Raw genomic sequence first — 20226 nt, forward strand, 5'->3', positions numbered from 1 at the left:
TTGTGGCACTGAATGCTCAGATTCCTTAACTCCTGAGGTTATGTCCAGTTTCTTTGGCTACAGATTAGCTCTATTCCTCAATGTCAAGAACAGCAAAAGTGCATGTTTGCAACTTTCCCAGGAGCAAGGAAGCAGTTAAATATGTGGAACGAGGAGAATTTCTGGGAGCATGGAATGTCCGAGGGCCAATAAATGAAGCAGAGAAAGTCAAACTGCAAGCTTGAAACAGGATCTGGAGCAACTGCACTGTGTCAAACACCTACGCGCCTGAAGGCATCTGCACACACAGTTGGTTGTTGTTCCAGAGCCCTCAAAGCTTCAGGTATGAGGGTGACAGTTTCATAACGAGATATTTCAGAACAGGGCTTGGAGAAGGAACGCTTGACTTATTCTGAACTGGACAGGTCAAGATGTAGTTGGAGGTCAGAGGAAAGAAACCCCAAGTGGGATGCAATGAAAGAAACAAGGAAATTTTAGAAAAGAATGTGGGTGTTCAGAAGTCTAAGGTTTAAATGATTAAAAGCTGTACTAGGAAACTGAGGGTGCTATAAGTATTCATATATTTAATACTAGGCATCCAAATATTTACCAATCTATATAGTTTGGCCCCAGCAATATACCCAGCCTGGATGTCCCCGAGTTTGCTGGCTGAAAGTCAGCCAACAAATAAATGTGGGAGGTTTGTGTGTTTTGAATAGAGAATGTAAGGGTGGGGGTGGCTATAGGGCAATTGGAGCTACAGAAGTAAGTTTTTGTTCATTGGATTGATGTTACATGATTTGGGGAAAATTTTCAGCGTAGAAAACCTGGTGATCATTCAAAAAGATAAAAAGAAAACCTACTGATGGTGCACTGTGCCATGAAGCTGTGTGTCTGATCCAATCGGAGAGAACATATGATGATGGCGTCCAAATAGGGGAAGAGGAGACAGGCGTGGGACCAGGTGCAGGGCTCGAAGATCGGGTGCAGGTGTTAACCCTCAAGCAGAAGCTAACTAGCTGGGCTGATCACCACAAGCAAGAACCAGCTTCAGCTGGCTTATCCGCTATCCCCCTCACCTTACATGAATTTTGGCTAATTACAGTATCATCTACACTGGAGTTTTAAAATTTCTCTACCCTTGGAACCACCATGATAGTTCCGAGACAACCATATAAAGTATGAAAAGGGGAGGGACCCCAATTCTAGAACTTACTGTCTAAATTCTTAGTAAAAGCCAAATCTTTATCTTGAATATTCCTCCCCTTAATTAGTAAAACTAGAAAAAAATCTAAAACCACTTTTTCCCAGTGCAGCGGCTCTCTTTCAAGCCTCCCACTCTCTCACTTGAGAGTATGTTTTGTTTTCAATAAAAAGCTGTTACTTGCTTGGCTCAGGTTGTGTGTCTTATAATTCTTTTGTCAGGGATCACCAAGAATGGGAAAAACCTCCACTCAGAGGCTGTTAACATTGACATCAGTTTCGCGATTCAAGAGGAGAGAGAGGCATGTTATTGCTTAAGCTCCAAGGAAAGAAAGAAGCAAAGAGCGAGAAAGTATTTCTGTGCTCACATGATCCAACCCCAGAGGACCCTTTTGTGAACAATAGGAGTTACTTGAGATGGAGAAATCACATCACCTGAAAAAATGGCCCACCCTGCTACAGAGAGAATCTGGTGTCCCCTTGCGTGGTGCTCCTTACAGATTCCCTTGGGGTGTAGTCTCGCATTTGAAGAGTGGGGGACAAAGCACCTGGTACGAGGATGGTTGAATCTATGTGTGTATCCCACTGGATTATAGACTCACCTTGGGTATTTTTTTGCTGGATAATTGGAGCAGACACCCTTTCCTACCAAGGGCCCCCGCCCTGAAGGTACTGGGGTGTGCTTATTAGTAGGCAAGACTTCACACAGAAGTCACCTAGAACTGTGTCTAAGTCGTGACCGCTGGCTTGTTACTTTGTCATCGATGGCTTCTTTCCATCAACCCACAAATTATTCCCTTGAGAATAGCTGAAAAAGAGAGAGAGAGCGTGCGCTACACTTGGAAAGAAGATTGAAGATTGCTTTGTATTTTATTTACAACAGAATGTAAGAAAAGGAAGTTATTAACAATAATAAATAACTGGGGGAGGGGGCAGACATAGAACAGCCATAAAATGACACAGAAGGATGGCTAAAGTGAGGATCGAACTTTTGTTTGCTTTGCTTATCCATAACACTGTGCATTCCAACACTTGGTCCTTCGCAACCCATCAAGATCCAAGCCTCAATGTAAACACTAGTAATTATACTTGAAGCTACATATAAGTGGCATAGGTACAAAATCGACCCAAAGAACCTCTTCTTGGTGATACACAGAAACTGAAGGGAGATTTGCAATTCAACAGACATGCTTTCAGTTTAAAGCAAAAACATCTAGAGGCTTATCCTAAAGTGTGTTAATTTAACAACAAAATGACAATTAGTAATGGTATCTGAAAATTTCCCGACATATTCACATTCTCTTATTGCACTAACTCCTAAAAAGCTTGAACGCTTAAATGTCAAATGCAAACAGATTGTTTTGAAAGTAGAGTACAGAAGAACCCAACGTTTTGCCTCTGCAGGTCAATGCTGTGCTATTGCGTTAACACTCAGGTTTCAGCAAGAATGAAGAGTTTCAAATAGTTTATTTATGATCAAATTGCAGTCACTGGACAGATTTTTTAATTTCAAGACAGTCTCCTAGCCTACTGTGTCAGATGATCAAAAAGGTACTAAAATTATTTAGACACTTCCTAGACACTGGATTATCTGATTGCACAACATAAATGTAGAGTCAGTTATCCTCCGGCCCTTCTCAAAAATTCCTGTTGACCTAAAGCAGCAAGTGACCTGTTACTTTGTAGTCTCTGAGCCATGAAGCAATGCTAAAGAGAGGAGAATTTTAAAATACACATAAACACATTTTTCCTAAAATTTTCTTTTTCCAGAAAAGTGATTTGTCAAGAAGTGTCAGAATCGATTCTTTTAGTTCACTGTTTATTACAATGTCTTGAAGAAAACCCGCACAGTTACTTTTGGGGGTATCGTGTTTTCTGAGTGTGCATAATGTGTCTCCAACTGTGCTACTTAGGGATTTATTTTCACAAACAAAATGTGGCTAATAAATACCTCCAAATAAATTAAAACCATTTTCTCCTCACATAGATGCAAAACAATAATAGAAGGGTTTATAAATTAGTTCACCAATGAACCCATATTATTATGGTTACAACAGTGGTAACTGACGATGTCACAGCCCTTCCCGTTGTCACCCTTTTCCTTTGCTTTCTCTTAACTACCACCAAAACTGGGAAGGTGAAATGATCCTCAGAAGTGATTTTTAACAAAGTTTATGCAACAAAACACCAAGATCTTCTCATCTCAGGAAAGCACAGCCGAAGCACGAAGGCTGTGCTATAGTCCATGAAAAGCACGAGGGTATTTCATATTTGAAATCCACCCACACTAATGAAATTTACAGTCACTTTAACCAGTCTCCACTAACATCAGGGATGAAGATGGGGTGAACATACGTATGATTCTATAGATTATTTATTTAAATTTGCTTATCAGAGACTTAAACTGGTGGTGTCTGATTCACTATACTATATTTATATATATATACACACACAGATATAATACAATTTTGGTGAACAAAGTTGAAGGTTTCCATATCGCAGACAGAGGCACTGAGTTAAGGATTCTATTTTCCCCAAGTCATGCTTAGCAAGTTCAAGTTTCTGCTTTTTCCCCCCCTAAATTTCCATCATGCAGCCATTTAATACCCATCCTTGTAAGAATAATGTTCTATATACATGTTCGTCACAGGCTTGTGTCCCACAGTAACAAATTCATGTATGGAGGATGTGAAATGACACTTGTAAACCAAAATTCATAAAATATGAAAGCCATTTATGCTTGGTGATGACTGGATTAAATAGTCAAGGCAGCTACACGAGTATCTGCGTCCCCCCCATAATGAACACAGCACATATAGACAGAAACACTGAACACGGAGAGCACACGCGTCTGTTGTGTAAGAACCACACTATCATGTGCAGCTTTGCAGTCGGGGTCTGTGGCATTCTACTGGCTGTCAAAGAAATAAAACTCACAAAAGGAAATCGGAAATTAGCATTCTGAAGTCTATAGAATTGTTGACCTTGACAGCGGAAGCTATTTTGTAAAATGGGAGAATAGCGACAGTGTTCATGGAAAAGACAAGGTACCAGATGTGTTAACAACCTGCACAACATAAATTTGTTCTGTGTGAAAATAATGATCCCACCCGCACCCAATTGCAGCTTGCAAATGGTAAGCAAACACACATGCTACCTCCGTGTCTTCTGAAGGCAGCATTTTGCTTTCTAAAGCCAAACCTTCTCACTAAGTACTATTGTGTGGAGAGGGGGCCATTTTGAAGGCCCAAGGGGTTTGATAAAAGTTAAGTTTTCCTACAAGCAAAAATCATGCTTCTACACCATGCACAGAAGGTATCTTACTACGATACTCAGGGAAGAGATGCGTTGTTCATCTAAGCTACTTGCGATGGGTTTCCCTTGAGCTCTGAGTTTATTTGTTTATTTTTTAAGCTGAATGTCAACGTAGCAACTGGTCTTGATAGTCTGACCTATGACGTAGAACACTTTGGTGCTGGGCTCTTGGGGCCAGCGCCTGCACCTTGGGAGAGTGGGTCAACTAAAAAGACATTACCCAGAGTGCTGAGCACTGATAGAGGGACACAGGCAGGGTCCACTGGCTGAGAGGTTATGTGAGCAAAGGAGAAAAAGCTCCTTGGTCTATTTTATTTCCTTTGGAATCTGTTTTTGGGAAGGTCCCTTTCCTGAGATTGGAGGTTACGGTCAGGAAGGCTAGCTCAGGCACGGGCCTTGGAATTGCCTAATTACCTTGTTCTCTTTCTCTCTTGGAGGATAAAAATCAGTGCTGAGAGTCTGCTTGTCCTCCCTTCCATATGTAAAGGCAGTGAGGTGCAAAGGTGACAAATTTCTCTCTTAAGACCCAAGGACAATTCTCTTTCTGCCACTTTGATGAATGATCTTGCATTACCACTACTTACAGGAAAGGAGACAAGACAGAGGGACGTGTATTATTACTCCTTTTTACTCTACAAATATGAGTTAGTGATGACACTCATTTTTTCCTCCCATTTGACAGTGTTTACTTTCTGTGACATTCTCAATATTTGGATTTCAAGTAAGAAGCAAAAGAATGGCAGTCTTTTCTAAGGTCTGGTGGTAGGCAATCCATTCAAGGGAAGTCTAGATGTCACTAAGAGTATAAAACAAGGAGAGGAGGGTGGCGCCTGTGGCTCAAAGGAGTAGGGCACCGGCCTCCTATGCTGGAGGTGGCGAGTTCAAGCCCAGCCCCGCACAAAAACTGCAAAAAAACCCCCCAAAACCAAGGAGAGGAACAGGAGACAATTCTCTTTTTCATGGTTCATGCACCAGACATTCTGATAGGGTTAGCTTACTATACTCTTGAATTTGTTTATGTGGGCAAATAGTCAATGAATTCTATTCAATTAATTGCAAATTCTGAGAACCTTAATGAATAACGGAAGCTGACAAGTCAAGGTTTGTTGATGCCTGTAGAGATAAAAGGTGTTGCCTTACATGAACCTCTTGGTTCCTAAATGAAACCATTGCAGAATCAGTCGGTTATGGTTACAATCATCCATGCAATTCTTTAAGATTTCTGAGGCCAGAAGGGCACAAAGGGGGAAGCTTAAAAGAGAAAGAAATGGAATCTTTATTAAATTCTGTGGAAGGTATAAAGTTATCATTAATTGCACTTGGAGCCTCTATAGATTGATAATTAAAAGTTTTAAAAATTTAAGGAGTTTATTAGGCCCCAAATCCTGAGTCAGACTAACCAAAATAGGAATCTCGGTAACTACTGGTATTCAAGTATTGGTGATCAGCAGTTCAAAATTGAATAATTAGGTATATTATGCCTGAGAGTATTTTAGAAAATTTCAGGTCTGATGGGAGGAAATTGACTTAACTATTTTACCACACCTTGTAACAAAGTGGTGCAAAGTTTTCAATTGATTTAACCTTGAAGTCCACGCCGACCTTGTCAAATGGCCAATAACAAGGCTTCCACCCTGGCTTCCAGCTGTGGCTACAGAAGATTCCTTTCGTCCTTATTACATCTAACACGATGCTGTGTGGCTTACTTAGGGGATCATATTATATGTGAAGTTAGTTAACCACATGCATACTCAGGTTGAAGGAACATGTTTGGGTGACAAAGCAGTCTTTTCCTATACCAGAAGTTTCTTTAAAAAACAAACGAATCCCAAAATAAAAATATAAAACCCCATGAGATATTCGTATGTAATTACTCTGATTTGGGCCGACATGGCTTATCAGAAGTGTGCATGCCAGGTAAATTCAGGGTGGCTTTTTTCTCAGGGTCTGGAAGTGTGAGAGTTTCTGGGGCTGATTTTTTCCGGGGCCGATCTTTGGGAACTGACAGAAATTCTGGTGCATCGGTGGAGAGGGGGGTCGATGGAGCGCTGGAAGGCGCACTGCGGACAGAAGACGGCAGCAGGGGGACACCGGAGATAGAAATTGCAGGTGGGAAAATGCCAATTTTCTTGTTGGTGGCTTCCTGAGTGGCTCGTTCGAATTCTCGGACTTCATCCATTGTCATGTCTTCAAAGAGAAAAAAGGAAAGGACCATGAGCAGTTATTTACAAGAGGTGCAAACAGACTCATCATTAGAGGAACTATGGGAAAACCTACCCTAAAGGGGTCTCTCCAGACGACAAACCCAAACGATCATTGAAATACCAAACCCCTAAGGTTTTCTTTTGACTGAGGGATACCCCTGAAAACAATATGCCTTTGTGAATATCCATCCAAGATTTTCCAAAGCACAGTTCAATGGGTATTTTAGGTGCACTGAATAAGAACCTACCAGGAGCAGACCGAACTAGCATGGAGAAATGTGTGCATGTGTTTGTGTGTGGCGTGATGGTGTGAAGTATATGGAACTGTTAGTATCAGACCTGGTCATCTCTTCCATAAAGGGAAGGCAATTAAAACTATCAATGGCCCTGAAATGATACATATTATTGTCAACTTTAGATTACAAAAGAATTAAGTATACCTTTATAGGGTAAAGAGGTAAATCATCAAAATTTATCAACATGCCATTTCCTTATTCAATAAATAACCTTTTTGCATTCTGAGGGGCCACAGAGATGTTGTGCTTACTGGTTTCCTGACTGTGTATTCATCCTGAGATCATTCAGATCTGTGTTTTCATTAATTCAGCTTAAAAAACACTTACGATGACATCATCGAACCCTGCTAATTGTTCCACAGCCAAGAAAATAAAACTATTTCTCAAGGAAACTTAAAAAGAATAGAAGATGAAGAGAGGATCATTTAATGAGTGAGGAGTTTCTTTAAAAGCAAGAAAGCATTATTTGGAATTCAACAAGTAAGTCAGTGATGCCTCCTCTAACAGGAGTTATTAGATGATATAGATTTTTTTCCAGCTATCTGAAATGTTCTTATTAAATGAGAAAGTAAAAGCGACATTTAAAAAAATGTAAATCTTTCTCTAATGTATTTAATGTATTACATATACTTATTACCTTTGAGATGTGATATACTGACAATGTATCACTTTAACAACACAGTGATTATTCCCTTCGCCAGGTCTATTTGTTCTTCTGAGCTTGCTATCTCTTCTCTCATTCTCAGAAACTCTGTAATTATTGTTATTATTCATTATTGTCAGTCTGACTACATCTGGTACATTTTGCAATTTTTATCTGCTAGAATAAGGATAACTGAGCTTATTAAAAAAAGCACCAAGTCAAGGCCCAAGACCCATCCTCAAGCAAAATGTGAAATCTGCATGGATTTTCTATACCTATATTGGCTTCCCAGAGTCCCATTATTCATTCTTTCTTGTTCTTTTCCATATACTTAGTAGTTGAAACTTCATCTGATTTTATTGCATAAATAAACTAGCATGAGACAATATAGCCACTTTGGAGATATTAAGTATGAATGAATATTCAAAACACAGTATTAATCATTAGATCTTATAATGTCTGAGCAAACCCGAAGTATCTTTCATAAAATGAAATCCTTTAGAGGATTTTCTGGAAACAATTATTAACATTTTCTAGAAGGGAAACATTTTCATAAAGGAAATAGAAAATTATGATTGTGTGAAAGTAAAATTGGGAACATATCAAGAAAATTGGAACCTATAAAATTACACTTTTTAAGGGTACTATTAAACAAGTTGAGAAATGAGATTAAGATTTAAAAAATGACATTTACGGGCAGTGCCTGTGGCTCAGTGAGTAGGGCGCCAGCCCCATATGCCGAGGGTGGCAGGTTCAAGCCCAGCCCCGGCCAAACTGCAACAACAACAAAAAAATAGCCGGGTGTTGTGGCGGGCACCTGTAGTCCCAGCTGCTCGGGAGGCTGAGGCAAGAGAATCGCATAAGCCCAAGAGTTAGAGGTTGCTGTGAGCCGTGTGACGCCACGGCACTCTACCCGAGAGCGGTACAGTGAGACTCTGTCTCTACAAAAAAAAAAAAATGACATTTACTTCAGAGAATCAGAAAATTCTTATTGGATCAGGGTATGGTTATGTTCTTGCTATAATAAATGGATATCATCTTTGAAAAAAATTAGACTTTCCAAGCAAGTAGCTGAATACATTGCTCTACTCTACACATCCAGCAGGGGGCAGAAATCATTCAAAGCACAGAATTTTGATCTTCCACTCCCAGAGTTCCTGAGAGTTCCCTTTCTATAGCACCTGGGTTTTGTTAGTAATTTATAATAATAATAACAATGCTAATAATAATAATAAAAGAATTTCCCTTCCTTGAAGGCTCTGACCTGCTGAATTGAAAAGAAGAGTGATATTTCTTTTTTTTTTTTTCTTTTTTGCAGTTTCTGTCCAGGGCTGAGTTTGAACCTACCACCTCTGGCATATGGGGCCAGCCCCCTAGCCCTTTGAGCCACAGGTGCCGCCCAGGAGAGTGCTATTTCATTATTGCTGTATTCATGGATGTTAATTTTGTGTAATTTCAATCTAATTTGTCCCTGCTTAGGTTGATGATTTAAATTTCATTTAGCACCCATGCAGTTTTTGTTGTGTGATGAACAGGAGCTGGTTGATTTTTTTTTTTTTTGGAGACAGAGTCTCACTCTGTCACCCTGGGTAGAGTGCAAGGGCATCATCCTAGCTCACAGCAACCTCAAATTCTTGGTCTCAAGCTATCCTCTTGCCTCAGCCTCCTGAGTAGCTGGGACTACAGGCACCTACCACTACACGAGCTAGTTTTTCTATTTTTAGTAGAGATGGAGTCTTGCTCTTGCTCAGGTTGGTCTCAAATTCTTGAACTCAAGCAATCCACCTATTTCAGCCTCCCAGAGTGCTAGGATTATAGGCGTGAGCCACTGTGCCTGGCCCATTATGATAGAGGAGAAAGACTACAAAAAAAAAAAAAAAAGATCCCCCTTCTAGTCTGGGTGACAGGATGAGAGAGACCCTGTCTCAAAACATACATACATAAATAAATAAATCATCCCAAATTTCCTGGAATTCTTAAAAATAAGGGAAATTGTATAAGCATTCAACACAAGCATTTTTGGTAATGTCTTAGGAGGTAGGCATCTTTTACCCTGAAGTCATCAGAACAACAGTGAGCTGTAGCGAGAGGATACATGAGCTTTTCCAAGGGCTTAACCAGTCTAGGTTATCACCATCTACATGTAAATTGACTTTTTCTTTTTTTAGAGACAGAGTCTCACTCTGTCGCCCTCAGTAGAGTGCAGTGGCATCACAGCTCACAGCAACCTCCAGCTCTTGGGCTTAGGTGATTCTCTTGCCTCAGCCTCCTGAGTAGCTGGGACTACAGGTGCCCACCACAAGGCATGGCTATTTTTTGTTGCAGTTTGGCAGGGGCCAGGTTCAAACCCACCACCCTTGCTATATGGGACCGGCGCCCTACTCACTGAGCCACGGGTGCCGCCCCATAGTAAACTGACTTTAATACAAAGTAATAATCATAGTAAAACTGAAAGAAGGCCAAGCAAAGAGGCTTAAGTTGTAAGTCTTAGGTACTCAGAATGAGAAAAGCACCGAGCTTAGTATCTTTTAGACATCTGGTGTCTCCCTCTTTCCTTGCGGCTTCCTTTGCCTGGTTGTATTTATAGTGAACAGCTTTCAGAGGGGTCGAGGGGAACTGGTGTCTAACATTCCTACAAGAAAAGGTAATTGAAAGTGGCAGAAATTCCAGGATAGTTTCCTTAAAGAGCATTTCTAACTTCAGAACAGGGAGAAAGGAAAGGGAGGGGGGAGTCCTAGCGAAGTTCATCTGTGCGCAGACAGGAACCCCCTCAGGTAAGTCTTGCCTGGACAGTTTTCTGCAAATCTCATCACTGCATGCAACTTGGGGAGGACCAGTTAGTGCCCTTGCAAGGGCAGTCCCATGAGTCATATGCATCCCACAGCAGCATATGGAACCTTGCTGGGCACATTTCAAAGACATGCTCTGAAAACTTAACAATTCCAAAGTGCAATCAGAAGGTCTTCACAATGCTGAAACATCCATTTACGACAGCCACCTCTCAATTTCCTACATTATCGATTTTAAACCCCCCTCCAATATGTATCATTCTGGGGACTGGGCTGATGAACACAAGGGCTCAAACTTCATGAAATGACAGAAATAGATCACAGCTCTGGCTGAAGGTACATAGACATGATTTGGTGATCACACTTTTCTTTGCCATCCCTCTCTCTTCTCCATAGCATGAACGATCGAGATAACAATATTTAACATGCTGGCATGCAACATACGGTCAGTTCTGAATTCCAGCGTTCAACCTAATAACCGGAGGCTTTCTGAGGCTTATCCTCATCCTAGGCTAGATCTTGCTCAGCACGTCCTCAGCTCCCCCACCCCTTCACAGCTCCCTGTGTGTATGCACAGCCTGCAGCCCCGTCTTGAGATTACCCTAAGTAAAAAGGAACTGATTGGGTAAAACAGCTATAAAGAGCCACAGAAAGCATTTCAATGCAAATGTAAAGAAACCTAAAATAGCAGATGAGCCAGAAGCCCTCCCTTGAATGAATAAGTGAGTGTTAACTATGTTTTTAAAAGTTACAACGTGTTGTTCTAGTTTACAGATACATCCGTTTTCACTTCTTGCTTCTTTTATGCTTCAGGCCATTTTACTAGTACCACAAAATGTTTCCACTCTCCATGTTCTTGGTTTTATGATTCAAATAACCCCCAAGTCAAGCAGCTAAAGAATCGAAATGTCTGGAAGAGAGAGAGGTGACATCGTCCAATTTAGTCCCAGGGCAGGTTCTTCAACCACAGCTTCTGGGCAACCGTAAGTTTCCATGAAAGTTTGGACACTTGAGCGTTTGTAGTGTTTCAAAGATGGGTTTATGTGTGCCTTTGGTAAAGGGTGGGCAACATGTTTGAAAAATTCTACGTACACTTGTTTGGGCATGACTCTCTATGTCATCCACAGGGGAGGAATGCTGACTGCAAACTTTTATGTTGGTTTGTTCATGCATGTTTTTCTCGTATTCCCGAACATCATCCATTGTCATATCTGAAAGAGGCCAAGACGTTGGTAACTTCCGTTATTAAATGCAAACTTTTCAATGGGGGAGACTTAAGGGAAAGACGATAGCTTAGCAGTAGCTAAAGAGGTTTAAAAAAGCAGGGAACTGTCTAACTTTATGAAGAGTAAATCATAAAGTTAGCTAAACCAGCCACAAGGGGAGTGAGGGCAAGGCGGTTAAACCAAAATAGTCTTAGAACAGAGAAGAGTGGAAATTATTTAGGGGTGGTTCTTGTAAAGTGAGCTAGGTGGGTAGAAAGTATTAGCACGTGGGCAGTGGCATAGCCTGAGATCTCCTAAAGCATCTTTAGAAGATCCCTTTGGGGACAGAGGATCAGTTTTGCTTAATTTAACACTTACCTTCCATATACCTTTGAAAATAGATTTAGAGATTCTTTAAATCAATGCATCCAACGACAGAAAGGACACTTTCATTGCTATTATAGGAGGCAGGATGTAGAAGGCAGAGCAGTGATGTTCACTGGTACAAGTGAGATTTGGTGCAATTGCACACAGAGATGTGATTTTGCATAGAATTCAAGTTGTCAACGCACAGGTCTACGCTGAACTTCTAGTCTAGCCTAACAGCTTGAAGATGGCTGGCACCACCTCCACCCACACTGATCTATAAATAAAATGGCACATGCCATGATTTTTGGCCCGAGTCTGTAGTTTTTCAGTATTTCAGGATAATGATCTCTTAATCTGGTGGTTCTCAATAGGGAACAATTTTGTGACATTTTTGGTGATTTCAACTGGGGAAGGGGTGCTACTAGCTATACACTAGCATCTAGGGTATAGAGGCTACGGAATATCCTACAAAGCATAGGACCCCCAAGTTCCTATCCCCAAATTATCTGGTTCAAATAGTCAATGGCGGCAAGGTTGAGAAACCCTGTTTCATCCAAACTGTTAAAAAACTTAAAAGAGGGCCAGTGCAGTGGCTCACACCTGTAATCCTAAAACTCTTGAGAGGCCAAGGTAGATGCATTGCCTGAGTTCACAAGTTTGAGACCAGTCTGAGCAAGAGTGAGACTCTATTTCTAAAAATAGCTGAGCATTGTGGCTGATGCCTGTAGTCCCAGCTACCTGGGAGGTTGAGGCAAGAGAATCACTTGAACCCAAGAGTTTGAGGTTGCTGTGAGCTGTGACGCCACGGCACTCTACCCAGGGTGACAAAGTGAGACTCTGTCTCAAAAAAAAAAAAAAAACAACACAAAACTTGAAAGAACCCATCCATTTTCAGTATGTGAAATACATAAAAATGACAATGGCTTACTTTAAATAATTCAGTTGTTTTATTCCCACCCACATCCCACTCCTTGGGTTATTTTACATTTTATCAGCAATTTTCCCAGATGGGCATTCCTCTGTTACTCTCTTGGCAGAATTGAACTTCTTGCCTCTTTACAAAAGAAGATATGCTGAACAACTGTTTAATCTACCACCTTGATCACTAACTGACTTGGTGGGGATTTAGGATGGGTATTCATGGCTGGATTTTTTTCCTTAAGTATTTTTTTTTTTCTTGAGACAGAGCCTTACTATGTTGCCCTTGGTAGAGTGCTGTGTCATCACAGCTCACAGCAACCTCAAACTCTTGGGCTTAAGAGAGTCTCCCGAGCAGGTGGGACTACAAGTGCCCACCACAATGCCTGGCTATTTTTTTGTTGCAGTTTGGCCAGGGCCAGCTTTGAACCCGCCAGCGCCCTAGTCACTGAGCCACAGGCACCGACCCTGTCTATTTTTTTTTTTGTAGTTGTCATTGCTGTTTGGCAGGCCCGGGCCGGGTTCTAACTACTAGCCCTGGTGTTATGTGGCTGGCACCCTAGTTGCTGAGCTACAGGCCCTGAGCCTTTTTCTTTTTTTTTTTTTTTTTGAGACAGAGTCTCACCTTGTCACCCTTGGTAGAGTGCTGTGGTGTCACAGTTCACAACAACCTCAAACTCTTGGGCTTAAGAGATTCTCTTGCCTCAGTCACCCGAGTAGGTGGGACTACAGGCGCCGGCCACAACGCCTGGTTATTATTATTATTTTTTTCTGTGGCATCACAGCTCACAGCAACCGTCAGCTCTTGGGTTTAGGTGATTCTCTTTTCTCTGCCTCCCGAGTAGCTGGGACTACAGGCGCCCGCCACAACTCCTGGCTATTTTTTTTGTTGCAGTTTGGCTGGGGCTGGGTTCAAACCTGCCGCCCTCCTTATACTCGGGGCCTACTCCATGACCCACAGGCGCTGGCCCCCATCTATTTTTTTGTTATAGTTGTCATTGTTGTTTGGCACGCCCAGGCTGGGTTCTAACCACTAGCCTGGTGTATGTGGCTGGTGCCCTAGCCGCTGAACTACAGGCTCTGAGCCTTTTTTTTTTTTGAGCGAGAGTCTCACATTGTTGCCCTTGGTAGAGTGCTGTGGCCTCATAGCTCATAGCAACCTCAAACTCTTGGGCTTAAGCGATTCTCTTGCCTCGCCCTCCTGAGTAGCTGGGACTACAGGCACCTGCCACAATGCCTGGCTCAGGCTGGTCTCAAACCTGTGAGTTCAGGCAATCCACCTTCCTCAGCCTCCCAGAGTGCTAGGATTATAGGCATGAGCCACCATTCCTGGTTCTGCTTAAGTATTTTCTGTATTATGTGGTTTGGTGTCTTTTAAATTTAATTTAAGTTATTAATTTACTTACTTTTTGAGACACAGTTTCACTTGGTCACCCTTGGTACAATGCCATGGCATCTTAGCTCACAGCAACCTCAAACTGTTGGGCTGAAGCAATCTTCTTGCCTCAGTCTCCCAAGGGCACCACCCAACTATAGGTGCCCATCACTGGTGTCTTTTTTGTATCAATTCATCTGTCACGTGAGATTCTCTTCATTGCCAAAGGGCAGATTTGCCAAAGTTTACAATTTAATTCACTGTGGTCCAAGACCAAGAGGGTGTGGGGCCCTAAATCTAGACCTGGACTATTCTGTTTAGCTGATGATCTCCTAGTATACCCCAAAATCATCAATTGAAAATGTCCATAAGCAATGTAAGTATCAAGAATGCTAAGCAGCAGTCTGGCCAAGCAAAGGGCATGCTTTTCTTTTAGAAAATCCGAGGTAACCAAAAGGCAATGAACATGCTTCTTTATGGTTCAGACAAATGCATCTTAGTCACAAAGACAATACATTTTTTCAATGTAATCACTTTCACTTCAATGACTTCAATCACTTTCACATTCAATTTCTTAAACACAGATACACCTGGCATAATAACTAGGGTCATGTATAGCTAAAAGTTTAAAATTTAAAGAAGTTTCTCTATACAGAAGTCATTAGACCATACCCCACCCTCAAATCAAGTGGCTTCGCAATAATTTGGAAAATGAAAGTAAAGAAGTTAAGTTGTAGGTTTTTTTTTTAAAGTCTAGAGAATCCCAACAGAAATCACTCTGTTGGATTATCTTTAAATCATCTTTAATTAGCTTGATGTGAAGATGAACCTTAAACTTTGTGACCCCTGGCTTTCAGAGATATATCCATCTTAGGGACGTGCCAAAGAGATTAACAACAAAGACGTTTGTCACTACTGCCTTGTTCATGATAATGAAAAATTGAAAACAGCCCAGGGGACAGATGGCACTATGGAATCATTAAAAATGAGGCAGAAGAATATTTAACACTGTAGAGAGATACCCTTAATATGTTATTAAAGAAAAAAAGAAGGTAAAAAATTGTATATATGATATGAAATCATTTTAGTCAGAAAAGCATCTTCTGTATTTAAAAACACTGAAGGGAAAGGATACATTTCAAAATATTAACAGTGATGGGCGGTGCCTGTGGCTCAAAGGGGTAGGGCGCCGGCCCCATATGCCGGAGGTGGTGGGTTCAAACCCGGCCCTGGCCAGAAACTGCAAAAAAAAAAAAATGTTAACAGTGATTATTGTGAGGAGTTGTGATTACAGGTAATTTTCATTTCCTTCATTTGCTTTTCCATATTTTCTAAATCTTCCACATCAAATGTGCATTATGTGTGTAAGAAAGAAAAATGTATGTTATTAAAAAATCTATTATTGGGGATCATTAGAAGATGAATGCCATCAATTTCTAATTGGTAAAAAGAAGGCATACTCTTCTAGAATTTCTGCTCATTCTAGAAACATAATCCTTCCCCATTTTTTTTTTTTTTTGTAGAGACAGAGTCTCACTGTACCGCCCTCGGGTAGAGTGCCATGATGTCACATGGCTCACAGCAACCTCTAACTCTTGGGCTTACACGATTCTCTTGCCTTAGCCTCCCAAGCAGCTGGGACTACAGGCGCCCGCCACAACACCCGGTTATTTTTTTGTTGCAGTTTAGCCGGGGCTGGGTTTGAACCCACCACCCTTGGCATATGGGGCCGGCACCCTACTCACTGAGCCACAGGTGCTGCCCCACTCTCCTCCCCCATTTTCTAAAAACAAAGCATTAAGACACAAAATTTCAGACAATTCTATCTATAAGAAAAAAAAATTCTCAGTTAGACCACATAGGCATGAACATTTCTAGTAGAGCAGTTTTGTAAAAGATGATGAGAATTTGGTCCCTGCTGTGTTAAAGCACAATTTTAGAGTTGTCTAAATTTTGAACTATCCCCAAAGACCATAAATGTGTATGAAAATGCCGTAAATGTTTTCAATATTCCTCAGTAATTTATGGACATCTGAATCAAGTGAATATGACCCTGTTCAGATTATCTGGTAAAATGAATTGTGTCTAGCTTTTGTAACATACGTTACCTCAGAAATCTATATATGAATCAATTTCTTAGTAAATTCAATTATGTGTACCCCATGACAGATTATATTTCTGAAGATGACTCATCTTCATTACTGACTGGTTTTCTTTTTTTTTTATTTTGTTTTTACTGACTGATTTTCAATGATCAGGGTGACTTCTAACAATTTAGGTTCAGGCTTCTTTGCTTCCAGAAAACAAATTCTTATGTGTATCAGACAAACTCTTAATACTCTATTATTTTGCAAATAAATTGGTAATCACCCACTGACTTATAGATTTTGAAAGGTTTTACTCTTTTTTTTTTTTGAGACAGAGTCTCATTTTGTCACCCTCGGTAGAGTGCTGTGGCGTTACAGCTCACAGCAACCTCAGACTCTTGGGCTTAAGTGATTCTCTTGCCTCAGCCTCCCAGGTATCTGAGACTACAGGCTCCCACCACCACACCTGGCTGTTTTCTTGTTGCAGTTGCCATTGTCGTTTAGCTGGCCCAAGCCGGTTCAAGCCCACCAGCCTCGCTACATGTGGCCGGCACCCTAACCACTGTGCTACAGGTGCAGAGCCATAACTTATTCTTCTTAAATAAGTTTTTAAAAAAAAGTTTTTATTTTTTAGTATAAAAGAAAGCCAAGAAACTGATCTAATTTACCCATTCACACAGAAATCGATGGAAAACAACTGGATTCAGGTGGCAGGCTGAGCCCAGGTCCTGAAACATATTGGAAAGGTGAGTGGCAGCTGCGGGTATTGTACTGACCTAAGCTGTCAAAGTCTCTGCAGATTGTTCCCACATGCAGTTGGAGATTCCATGGCCACAACCGGCCACAGCCCTTGGAAACATGCTGTAAATAAGCTTTCTTAAATAAATGTTTTTAAAACAAATAACACCAGAGTTAATTGCCTGATTTAAGGAATTGGAACTAGTATGGTATTTCTTCTTCCTTTTTTTTTTTTTTTTTTGTAGAGACAGAGTCTCACTGTACCGCCCTCGGGTAGAGTGCCGTGGCGTCACACGGCTCACAGCAACCTCCAACTCCTGGGCTTAGGCAATTCTCCTGTCTCAGCCTCCCGAGCAGCTGGGACTACAGGCGCCCGCCACAACGCCCGGCTATTTTTCTGTTGCAGTTTGGCCGGGGCTGGGTTTGAACCCGCCACCCTCGGCATATGGGGCCGGCGCCCTACTCACTGAGCCACAGGCGCTGCCGGTACTTCTTCTGATAAGGAAAATACATCCTAATATCTTTGGATAATCAGTAATGGGATACAAATGCCCTGCTCTCTGTACTTCAGCGGGACTAAATTTCCTTTCCTTTTCCTCTTGAGAGACCCATTTTTTCCCTCTCCTTCTTGTTCTCCTTCCGTTAGGGGAGAGCAGATTGTAATCTCATGCTCCAGGGTGTGAGGTCACAACACACCAAGGCCTCTGTAGAATCCTCTCCTCTGCCAAGATGACTAGGATGAGACCAACATTCCCTTGCCATCAGCCCAGCTTGGGCAAAGAAAGTCCTGGGGATTTATTAATTGATAGTCCTAGTAACACACATTTACACTGAGACTAATTTTTAGCCTTTTTTTTTTTTTTTTTAAATACAGAGTCTCATTGTTGCCCTGGGTACAATGCCATGGCATCATAGCTCACAGCAACCTCGAACTCTTGGGCTCAAGAAATCCTCTTGTGGCTGGGTGCCCATAGCTCAATGATTAGAGTGCTGGCCCCGTGCACTAGGCCTGGTGGGTTCGAACCCAGCCCGGGCCTGCTAAACAAACAAACAAACAAACAAAAACCAGAAATCCTCTTGCTTTAGCCTCCTGAATAGCTGGGACTATAGGCACCCACCACAATGCCCAACTAGTTTTTCTATTTTTAGTAGAGATTGGGTCTCACTCTTGCTCAAGCTGGTCTCAAACTCCTGAGCTCAGGCAATCCGCCTGCCTGGGCTTCCAGAGTGCTAGGCGTGAGCCATTGAGCCTGGCTTAATTTTTAGCTTTTATAAATGTCACCATACAGAACACCTCCATACATACATTGATGAACACATGGGTACTTCTTTTTCTTTTCTTATCTTTCTTTTTTTTCAGACGGACTCTTGCTCTGTTGCCCTGGCTATAGTGCAGTGGCATCATCATAGCTCACTGCAGCTTCACACTCATGGGCTCAAGGGATCCTCCTGCTTCAGCCTCCCACGTAGCTGGGACTACAGGTATGCACCACCACACCTGTACAACATGTATATATTTCTTAAGATTAAATTTCTTGAAATGAAATGGTTGGGTTACAGGTTATTTCTCTTATTATTTTTAGAGTATATTTTATCAAACTGGATATAATTTTATATCCAAAACTGAATATCACTATTCTCTAAAATTTTTGCTGTCAGATGGGCAAATGTCATATTTTCTTATTTTCTTTATGTTTCTTGTGATTAGTAGTAAGGTCACTGGCCACTTGCATTTCTCCACTGACTTTTCATGTTCCTTTTTTTTTTGTTTTGTTTTTTAACAGACAGAGTCTGTCTTTGTTGCCCTTGGTATAGTATTGTGGCATCACAGCTCACAGCAACCTCCAGCTCTTGGGCTTAGGTGATTGTCTTGCCTCAGCCTCCTGAGTATCTGGGACCACAGGAGCCTGCCACAACGCCTGACATTTATTTATTTATTTATTTATTATTATTATTATTTTTTTTTTTGTAGAGACAGAGTCTCACTGTACTGCCCTCGGGTAGAGTGCCGTGGCGTCACACGGCTCACAGCAACCTCTAACTCTTGGGCTTATGCGATTCTCTTGCCTCAGCCTCCCGAGCAGCTGGGACTACAGGCGCCCGCCACACGCCCGGCTAACGCCTGACATTTTTTGTTGCAGTGTGGCTGGGGCTGGGTTTGAACCTGCCACCCTTGGTATATGGGGCTGGAGCCCTACCCACTGAGCCACAGGCACTGCCCTACAGGACCTTTTTATAAATTAAAAGTATTAATCATCTGTTGGCCTCATATGTTGCAAATATTTTCTCTTACTCTTTTAGCTTTGTTTATGGTAGCAATTTCCTTTTGATCATTTAATTAATTAATTTATTTTTGAGACAGAGTCTCATTTTGTCGCCCTCAGTAGAGTGCTATGGTGTCATAGCTCACAGCAACTTCAAAATCCTGGGCTCAAGTGATTCTCTTGCCTCAGCTTCCCAAGTAGCTGGGACTACAGGTGTCCACCGCAACACCTGGTTATTCTTAGAGATGGGGTCTTGCTCTTGCTCAGGCTGGTCTCGAACCTGTGAGCTTAGGCAATCCACCCGCCTCAGCCTCCCAGAGTGCTAGCATTACAGTAAGCCACTGCACCTGGCCTCTCAGTCATTTTATTTTTTAAGAAGGGAAGCTGATTTCACAGGAAGTGGAGGCAAGATCATGTATGGGAAAGGCCTTTAGGAGAGAAGTCAGTTGAAGATACAGGGAAACCCCAAGTTGATGGAACAAAGCATCTGCTGGTCTGAATTTTTCTTCATTGTATTACAGCACCAAAAATCTAAAAATGGAGAGTCTTATACGCTAATTCAACAATGGTGTAATGGCACACTATACTATATTTCCTTCTATAAATATTTTCTCTCTACTTGCAGGCTCCTCAACCAAAACAGAAGTCATTTTACAAATCAGTCTAAGTCAAAATCAAAGCCTTAAATAAGTAGTTAGGTTCAGAGAGACTCCAGAAATCATGAATTAGATTGGGTACCCCTTTGCTCCAGGAAAATGGTGGCCATCCTTTGGGAAGTGCCATTTTTTAAAAAAAAAACTCTTTAAAATGATTACAAATTCAGTATGTACTTATTACAAAA

General features: G+C 41.5%; 1 protein-coding gene and 1 non-coding gene across 4 annotated transcripts in view; both read right to left on the reverse strand.

Annotated features, from left to right (window-relative positions):
- Positions 1-6333: 6333 nt before the first annotated feature.
- The window catches only part of PITPNC1 (phosphatidylinositol transfer protein cytoplasmic 1), a 278262-nt gene continuing 264369 nt past the window's right edge, over positions 6334-20226 (reverse strand). For all 3 annotated transcript variants that reach the window (XM_053570825.1, XM_053570827.1, XM_053570826.1), the window contains one exon: positions 6334-6684. In XM_053570825.1, the coding sequence (XP_053426800.1) occupies positions 6368-6684 (317 nt within the window). In that variant the 3' untranslated portion in view covers positions 6334-6367. The remainder of the gene's footprint in view (positions 6685-20226) is intronic.
- LOC128571446 (small nucleolar RNA SNORA44) lies at positions 17117-17247 on the reverse strand. Its single transcript, XR_008375859.1, has one exon. It is a non-coding gene; the product is annotated as a small nucleolar RNA SNORA44 (small nucleolar RNA).

Source organism: Nycticebus coucang, chromosome 18 (genome assembly GCF_027406575.1).
Source record: "Nycticebus coucang isolate mNycCou1 chromosome 18, mNycCou1.pri, whole genome shotgun sequence".
Lineage (NCBI taxonomy): Eukaryota > Metazoa > Chordata > Mammalia > Primates > Lorisidae > Nycticebus > Nycticebus coucang.